General features: G+C 40.3%; 1 protein-coding gene across 1 annotated transcript; it reads left to right on the forward strand. All coding sequences in view use genetic code 11, as the record gives it.

Annotated features, from left to right (window-relative positions):
* Positions 1 to 4,188: 4,188 nt before the first annotated feature.
* EGR_01708 (APOBEC1 complementation factor) lies at positions 4,189 to 9,390 on the forward strand (the record flags this gene model as incomplete). Its single annotated transcript, XM_024490957.1, has 7 exons — positions 4,189 to 4,220; positions 5,148 to 6,039; positions 6,393 to 6,594; positions 7,111 to 7,627; positions 7,855 to 7,969; positions 8,042 to 8,390; positions 8,867 to 9,390. The coding sequence occupies 7 exons, from the start codon at positions 4,189 to 4,191 to the stop codon at positions 9,388 to 9,390; spliced, it is 2,631 nt and encodes an 876-aa protein (XP_024354822.1).
* Positions 9,391 to 10,035: the final 645 nt, after the last annotated feature.

Raw genomic sequence — 10,035 nt, forward strand, 5'->3', positions numbered from 1 at the left:
AATCAAAGGTCATTCACGTTTTCTCAGAAAATACCTGGAAACTTGTTGAGTGCCAACTGCCTATTTAGGGGTAGTGGTAGCATTGTTTCATAAAGTTTTTTCTAGAAAGAGGTATCAAAGGAAATGCATTTCCCTGCTTCTGGGGCATACTCTTAATAGATTTAGTAGTCGGCTGAAGGAAGCATATCTTCAGACTGCTGTGTTACTTTTCATGGCCCTTTCCGTAGTTATTCCGATTAAACTCACTAACTGCGGAATCCGTGTTTAGTTTGGTGACATCCTTTGCTTGCAGTTGTCAATTTTAATAAACACACTTTTTTCGTTCCAGGGTTTTTGTGTTTAGTTGTTTTGCCTTATTCCAGAACACTGGTCTTTCATATGTCAAGGGGGAACGGTTTGTGCCAATACTCTCGGGACACTATTCATCCACTTGAGGCGAATCCTGCAGCAGTTCAGGGTTTTATCGCCACCTTTTTTAACTTTGGACTTTTACTATGTTGAAGGGTTCTATCACTACCCTTTTTGTTGGGACCCCATATTTTTGGTTTCCGTTGTTTCATGCACTTCATCCGATCATTCTCATCTAGTTTAACGTACAATGCCCAAAAATATTCAGCAAATGTCTGCCATTTCATAACTTTGTTTGTGTTTTTGCTTGCAGGGCTTCGGTCTTAATGCCGAGTGGTGTGCTTCGGTTTTTCGTGTTCAAGTAGCCTTAATTGGTTTTAGCAAATATGATCACAATTAGACTTCCCTGATATCTAATTCATTCGATAAAATTATGACAGTCATTTTCCGTAGTGCATTTCCTGTTTTTTGGACGGAGTGTTACGTCGTAATTGTGGTTGTTTTGAACGCTATTAGCTGCAGATCATGATTTTGTACTCATGCAATGGTATTTACGTAAACAATCCTCAAAAGTTGGCGTTTTTGTACGGGCAGATTTCCGGATGTTCCCTCCATGGGTCTCGTAAGAAATACTAGTGCTGTGGTTTCTGAACGTCTGTGGATTTTGCCTACATTTAGTTGGAAGTACTCCTGTTTTGCGGGTGTTATGGCACTTCTCCTTATGTTTGCACTAAATGCAGCTTGCACTATTTGATTACAAAGAATAGCGGAAGTGCGACTTCCTCGAGTGCTCCGAGTAGGCGTTACGGGTTTGTTAACTGGCCCTACCGTCAGCATCATCTATGCTTATGTAAACATAGATTTCATGCACAGTGTAGATGATGCTTCATTCGTACTGCCCTTCACTTAGTGAACGTTGGCGAAGTGTACGCATCTACGAAGGCGTGAGTCACCTTTAATCGTTTGGTGATAGTAACGCAATCAATTCGTATCTACCATCTGAGCGTTATAATCCGGCTTTCCTGGATAGCTGCCTTCATACGGACTAACAATTGAGCTTTTCCCCTGTAGCTTGGCGATATCAGGATTTGTCCCCTTTATTCATTAAGTATCGCTTGAGAACCTACTGATATTTATGATTTATAGAGGTCTGTGATCTTGGAAAATTCGAAACTAGTAGCAAAAATGGCCCTGTTTTTCCCAAAGGCTTTTTTGCACTTTTAGGTCTTTAATTTTCCTAATGGTACTTTAAACATTCCGTAGACTATCGAGAATGTCGAAACTTGTGAAACTGTATCATGGTTATTCCAACCTATTGGTGAAGTATCCTGTAAGAACGCAGGCCGTTTCCACAGGTAAGGAACTTATATTAACTCAATTTGCAGCCATAATTATGGGATGCGGAGATATTATTGCTCAGAAGATTGTTGAAAAACGCGAGTGGGAGCTTTCCCGCACCGTCAAATTCGGTGCTATCGGCTTGTTTGCCATAGTAAATCTGGTGATCGTTTATCGACCTTGTCATCTACAGGGTCCGACGCTTAACTTTTGGTACGCCTTTTTGGATAGGATTTATAAAGGACAGTCAGTTATACGTACTCTCAAGATGGTAGCAACCGACCAGGTTAATTTATATTGACTTTCTTAATTCTGTGTACCCTAGGTTGTGATGGCCCCCATTCTTTGTAGTTCCATCATCGGCCTGGCCGCTTTTACTAGAAATTGGTCGGTCGAAGAGGCCAAACAAAAACTTTCCACGTCGTTTTGCTCCGCTTTGAAAAAAAACTATATGGTTGGTCAATTTTTCGTTACTTTATGAAATGCATCGACAATAAAACAACCTATAAGAGCTCCTGCTAGCACCTGAAGATGCAGTTCTCACACTGTGACGCATGATGTGATATGTAAGTAGCCACTTTGTTTCATTCACAGCGAATGGAGAAGGAGCCCTTCTGGTAGCCAGAGTGATTAGTATCATCGTTTAGTCTAAAGTTGAATTTTTCTAGGCCTTATTGTCTAAAGTAATTACCAGAAAGGCGTGCCCTTTGTGTGCTGTTTTCATCATAGTGATAGTCTTCGAATTGCTTTTTGATTTTCCTCATTGCATTTATTGGGCTTTTGGTGCAGCATTATTCGGGTTGGAGACTGAAATATGGATTGAATTGTGTTGACATTAATGAATTCTGGCCAACAATTGTGTTCGATTGACGAGGACATTGAGATTTTTAGCAATTGTCGCAAATTTCACTATTTAAACAATTTTGACTATAAACGTGATCTCCAAAGTAGTGCTACTGATAAGCACTGAAGACGCATTTTCAGTTATCATCGATGTGGGTTCGAAAGGCGTAAATACTTTCAAACATGAAAGTGCTATGAGGATTTTCACTCCTTAGCTTTTGTTCCTATCTAGGTCTGGCCGCCTACACAGTTCATTAACTTCACATTTGTTCCGGTTCACTTCAGGTAACCATCAATTACTACTAACATCTACACTATAGGCTTTTTGTCGTCAACTTTGTGTCATTGTTTTGGAACAGTTTCCTCTCCTACATAAGTCAAAAGAAAAAAGTGGATTAAATTGAAGGATGCCTTTCTACTATTTCCATTTTGGCTCGTGATAGTTATTTAAAATAGAGCTGTTAGAAACGACGAGTTATAATCTTAATAAAAGTGGACCCATGGTTCCTGTTTTGTGCCTTCATTGATGATCAGTTGTGAGTAAGTAATGGTACGTAAATGATGAAGTCGATGGTAACGATGTTTGGTTTGGCACAAGGAAGATGGTAACTATTTTTCCGCTAATATGAACTTTCATGGCTCTCATCGATACATTCAAAATTCAAGCAGCGACACCATTGCTGCGTTTTACGCCAATCTCAGGCCTTTTTAATACCAACGCTGTAGATGGGGCATCAATGATCCTTAGGAGGAGGAGGAGGATTTATAAAGTGTCTCAAGAATATGATCAGTAGAGCGTCCATAAGTGGAGGAAAAGTAAGAGTGGAGTGTCATAGAGCGTGACCAAACTTTGGGTCACTTTTGGATTTGACAAACATTTTGACCATGAAAACATTTCTTTGTAAAAGTGACAAATCAAGCTAGTTTTCGGCATTTCATCATTTGGGCATGAGTACATTCAACTGGTGGTGCAAGGCCAGTCTACTCATATCTTCTAAAGTGGGTGCCAATATTATCAACTCTCGATAAATTGTGGAGACTGTGGAGGAATCGTACAAATCTATACCCTTAAATTTTAAAACTGGCCTATCTTGGAGCATACTTTTAAATTGATAGCAAAGCCACGAAGCGTGGCGGTTGTGTAGACTTCCAACTTTAAGCTAGGGATTATCCTTAAGCAAAAATAATTGGGCCTCGAAGTTTATGCGAGAAGCATGAGTTTTTCCTGGGCCAGGTATTGGATCAGTCATGATCCTACACTTACCACCGCAATCGGTTTCCGTGATTTAATTATTCTTTCACAGCCTTAAGAGAGGGGGACCTGAAATTACGGCATAAAATGTCGTTTGAAAGAGCTAAATGCATTTAAAGTGAGTGGCGTGGTAGGCGACATAGGTAGCGATAAAATGGTATTAGTGACGAGTGGGGTTTCTTGGCCATCTCATAACTGTGCTGCAAATCAGATGCTTGATTATTGGGGTAAGTGTAAAACACCCAAACCGCGAATAGTGGGCCGTCTAATTTGCTGATTCAAAGCTCGCGCGTGCATTTGTACGTCAACTTTATTGATCTCCCTGCGATAAATCAATAAATGCATGAAACACTCAAGCCACCTGTCAGTGTCGACCACAAACAGCAGACTCAAGGTCCCCTCTCAGTATGGTCGACGTTGAAAAGCTCTGGAAAAACTGGTAGGTTTGTTAATTTTTTTGCATTTAGCTCTTAATTGTCATAGCCATGCTTCAACCACATTCCTTTTATGTCATTTGACACGCACTTAGCTGCTCATGGTCTAAGTATAAACAACGGCCATGGTAAGCAGCACCCTCGTTTCTTCCTAGGTATTTTTAAAAGTGCTGTCAGGGGAAAAATTGAGTCTTGAGATTTTGCGAAGACAAAACTTCAAATCTTAAAACATAATTATTGCATTCCTGCGATTTTCATATTTTATCGGGATCTTAGCTGTCTCCTTAGATATTAGTTTACCGAGTTAATTAGTTACAAATGAAGTTACAAGCAAACCACGTGTTGGAAGTTGATAAGCTAACCCAGTTATTCACCGATCACCGTTGGACAAGCACAGGCATCTTCACATTCTGAGTATGGGTTTGAGAATATCCTATAAAAACATTAATTGCTTTCCACTCATATAACGTTTAATTATGCCTTTACGGATCCCACCGAATCTTTATTGCTCAGTATTCGTATGTTATAAATTGGCATAGAAACTATTAAAACATTCTTATTTAAATACTATTTTCCCGATCCTTGATGGATTTAGTACTATGCACCAAGATCTGAAATCGGGTCTTATGAAAAATTACTCCTAAAAGCGGTAGCCTATGGATTTGCTTGCCTGTCGGGAAGTGATTGGTGGACATAGCTTGCAAAGTATCACCAAGGTAGAAAACCGTATTTAATTAGTCACAGATTCATTTCAAGTATAATGCCTTGCCAAAAAATAGATTTACTCAAATCTGTAAATAACGTATAAATTAATTGTGCACAACTTATTGGAAACAGCTCCTCTCTCCGTGATTCACAAACTACCAATGGACAAACGAATTTCGACAACGTTTTGGGCAATTGGGGTCTTTTATATTTTTTTTTTCACGTAGTTTGCTGGACACCTATGACACTTCTGACGAATCCGACTGTAGTAGCGAGGGCAATGGAGAAGCCAACACCAATAATTCCACTATTCACACCTTAAACACAAGCGAGACACTTAACACGAGCAGCATCGACAAGACTGATCAAAACATCAATTCTGAAGGCACAGCCGCTTCTAACCCTCAAACGACCTCCACGACGGCATCCCTACTTCCAATGCAGCCACAACAGAAAAACCAGAACGCTGTGGTTCTCTCCCGCGAAGAGGCTCTGGTGCGGCTGATTGAACGAACGCGCTACCCCATCATGCAGGAGAACGGACAGCGCCGCTACGGCCCACCACCTGACTGGACAGGCCCAGCACCCGCTCGTGGCTGCGAGATCTTCATCGGCAAGATTCCACGTGATTGCTTTGAAGATGAGCTGGTCCCCGTTTTCGAAAGCGTTGGTAAGGTCTACATGTTCCGCCTCATGATGGATTTCAGTGGATGCAACCGTGGCTATGGTTTCTGTATCTACACCAATCGTGAGGACACGAGGAAAGCTGTCCAAAAACTTGACGCCTACGAGATACGCAAGTCAAAAGCCCTAGGAGTGTGTTTCTCGGTGGACAATTGTCGTCTATTCGTCGGTGGGATTCCAAAAACTAAGACAAAGGAGGAGATATTCTATGAAATGGCTAAAGTGACCGAGGGAGTGAGAGACGTCATCGTCTATCCAAGTGTAGTGGATAAAACAAGAAATCGAGGATTCGCTTTCGTAGAATATGAAAATCACAAAGCCGCTGCTATGGCGAGGCGAAAGCTTATACCCGGCAGAATATACCTGTGGGGACACCAAGTGGCTGTGGATTGGGCAGAACCAGAACGAGAGGTGGACGAGGATGTGATGTCAAAGGTAAATCTCGATCACCGTGCTTCAATTACTTATGGCCAAATTAAATAATGAGCGTGTAAATCAAACGCCACCATTGTTATTACTGAAATGGAACAGTAGGCGGATCAGATTTAATGAATGCAATTTCTATTTCTAATCTATAGCCCGTATGTTATTCCAAAAATTCAATAAAGCAATGTTGTATTGGATCATTTTAGGTCTTTATGGAGCGACTTATGTAAGAATGTAGAAAGGTATTCGTAAATTATGGGTTGCTTAGTTTCGGGCAAAATGATAACCGAAATAACCCCGTTATCTACCATTCAAAATATGGGAGCTGAAATGATGTTTGCGTGATTTTATTGTCGAAACAGGTTCGAATTCTTTATGTCCGAAACCTGATGCTGCATACCACAGAAGAGACTTTAAGAGATCAGTTCAATCTTGCTGCAGGCTTCAAAAACGCCGTTGAAAGAGTCAAGAAGATGAAGGATTATGCCTTCATCCATTTCACTGACCGAACCTTTGCCGCAAATGCACTGGCTGTCATGAATGGCAAGTTGAAATATTTGTCAAGTGTTCAGTCAATTATTGTATCCACTGTTTCCACTTGCAGCACCGAATGAGCACGACTTGCTTTAGTTAGTAACTGACAATCAAATAAGTTATGCACAAATAACAGCGAGGAAATAGTTTAGCTTTATGTAATTGCTACTTAAATGGGCTTTCGAATAAAATTCTTACCCATTAGGATAAACTTTCATAATACTGGTTCAAGTTTACTGATGCATAAACATCAGATGTGCAAATACATTTAATCGAATTGGGTTCTGCAAAGCAGAAACAAATGCAGCAATTTTTTGCCATTTAGGTACACTCGTAAAAAGTAAACACCCTTCGTCATATTACGCTTAAAGGAATTTATGCGCTTTTTCTTCGACTGAATTTCCTGTCAATCCATTCAAGCACGCTGGCTTATGCCTTTTGATGAATTTTCTACTAGAATGGTGGTTTTCAATCTCGAAAAGCTTGCAATTTTGAACTCATGCAAATGTGTTTATTATGTACCCTTTTTCTGATCACATTATTTAGGTTACTACCTAGACGGATCAAGAATTGAAGTCAGCTGGGCAAAACCGGTAGACAAAACTGATAGTCTTCGGGCAGCGCAGCGCGCAACCCTTCAATCAGGAACGTCTGGTTTCTCGTTTGACCAGGCTAACTTCATGAGCCTCCTTAAGTCTACTCCTCCCAGTTTGCCTCAGAGCCATGATGCCTTCGGTATTAACGGCCTGTCCCTTCAATATCAGCAGCAGCATCTGCACCAGCAGCAGTTCCTACTTGGTGCCCTTATAAGTAGTGCAGATGGAAGACGAAATTCCGCCATTTCCGAGAACAATTCAGTGACCACATTTCGTGATTTGTCTTCACAGACTCCAGGCGAACGAATCGTGCGTGAAGCACTTGCCATATCGCGTATACTCAATGAACCGAAAAATGTCAACTTGGGTCAACAACAGATGCCTCAAATTCCTGCCCATGTGCAACTCATACGTAGACAGCAATCAATTTTATCTCCACTACTTAACGACTATATGCACTATCAAAAGTAATTTCAAGAGTAAAAACTCTCAAGTCATATTTAAAAATATTTATACATATTGCAGAAAATGGTATGATTTAATGTTTGGTATAAGCTTCGAAGTCCCAAGAATTTTCATTGCTTAAAACCTTTATGTGCTGTAGAGGTGAATGCATGTCTTTGATAAATAAAACGTTTATGTGCAGATATTTAATCCAAACTTCAATCGTGAAATGTTTGTTAATTGCCTCTAGACAAGCCGATAAAGATGCTGACAGTATGCAGAGGATTTTGTTTGAAATGAATTCTCGAAAGCATTTGGAGCCCCAGAGGCAACTCCTACCCGCCCTAGGGCAAAACTTGATTGATGTATGTTTGCAAGTATTATATGGACTATGGGTCCAAAAATATGTTAAAATTAATTGTTTTTGTTTTCTTTAGCCAACTTACAGTCAGAATGATTCATTTAATTACACCTACCAAATCAATAATCATCTTTTGATGTCCAACCCTCTAATGTCAAAGCCACCCACACATCTGCCAATGAATAATGCATTACAAAATCAGCAAAGCATGTGGCCTGATCCTGTGACGATTCAAAACAGACCCCGACAAGTGGAAGGGATTAGCCTGGATCCCCATTCATGCCGCTCACCACCCTTCAATGCGACGGCGCCCGTTAATGATGCCCAAAATGCAATGACTAGTCTTGAAAACCATTTAAGCAAAACCTCGCTCAGTCAAGGTTTCAGAAATAGATTCAATCAGACATCACTTGGCGATGGCTTAGGTAAGACACTCTTGACACGTGCATTAAACATCAGTTGACTCTCTATCTATTTGCACCGGTCCGTGCCCGTTGGCTACATACCATAGGTGCCTCAATGGTAGGTTCGCTTTTAGGGTATTGAGTAATTAAATTTTGGAGACAAGTTGTTTTGCCCAAGCAGACTGAACAGAACACTAAATCTTCTTAGATAAGCGATAGTTTGACGTACTTGTCTTTTCATTGTTATTGATGATGACTATTGCAAATCCTCGCTAACAGTTCACATGAGATTCTACTGGCGTAGAACCTGCACCTAATTTTATAAAGATTCATTAAAGTACTAATCTCCCATTCTTGTGAAATGAATCTAACGTTTTTAAAGGACGCATTAATTATATCAGTCAACAGTGGTACACCCTGGCCTGTAATAGGGTAAATAATTAAACCACGCATTATTCGTAATCACACGAAGCTTAAGCAGTATTATCACATTATAGGTTTAGACCTATTCCAGAAAAAGGACAGGATTAATTGCAATTATGATCAGAGTGATTTGGTAATCACGTCAGCTCAATGCGCAAATTTGCAATCAAACATTGATTCAATCAACCATTCGATTTTCAATACTCAGTTCGCAACGCAGAGAATGGGCGAACCGCCAACAGTCAATTCTCTTTTTACTAATACACAGATGCAATTAAGTCTAACTGAGAAACTCCGTCGACGTCAAGCCGCAATACAACAATTACCCAAAGGTTTTAGCGAGTTTCCGATACCCCAAATTACACAGACCCCTGAAAACTTACTACTTGATCAAACGAATCCCCCCTCCTTACTGCCCCTTCTGACAAACCACATCGACTTTGTGAATGATCAAGGGTATCGGCTGGCCTCTCCCGGATTACAGGAAACGATGTCAAGTTCTCCCATCGAAGTGCCTGATTTAAAATTTTCTGTTGATGAATTAATCATGGACGACGAGCAAAGATTTCAATTAACCCCAACAAATAAGTTAAGTTAACGATCAATGCTCGAGGCCCTTTGTTTTATGAAAGAACGGTCGAACAGATGTTAATAGTGGGAAAATTTAATGCATTGAGAAGTACGTTTTGCGTTACACTCAATTTTTCAGTCTGATAAGCCAGATATCCGTTTTCTTCACGCGTTGAGACCTGAATCAAATGGACAATGGCGAATTTAATCGTCTTGTCTGATTTCACAGTCCCTTCATGTACAAGATGACTTAATGAATATGAATGAAGAGGTGAAACCGAAATCAGTGCTTATCACATGCAGATGTGTCTGCAATCATCGCAAATATATGTTTGTGTTGTGCAGAAATCAGGTTCCATCCCAATCAAAGAGCTAACCACCGTCTGCCATCCAGAAGTCAAGCTGAAAATCTAATCACTACATTTCTGCCATAACCTACGTTTCTTTTACTGTTCAAAATTCTAATCTAATTGCATCGAACTGTTAAGAATTTGAATACCCATCTTGACACCTGACTTGAGTTTTCGAAAGAATATACGATTCCTTCCTAAAAAGCCTTTTAAACTAGCTCTGGCAATATGGATTCAGGTGACCAAAAAAGTTCGAGCGGCTTCCGTTATAGCTCGCCGTTCTGACTCGGTGTAATTTGTGGAGACTTGTAAAATGCATGCAG

Source organism: Echinococcus granulosus (genome assembly GCF_000524195.1).
Source record: "Echinococcus granulosus chromosome Unknown EG_S00006, whole genome shotgun sequence".
In the NCBI taxonomy this organism is placed as follows: domain Eukaryota; kingdom Metazoa; phylum Platyhelminthes; class Cestoda; order Cyclophyllidea; family Taeniidae; genus Echinococcus; species Echinococcus granulosus.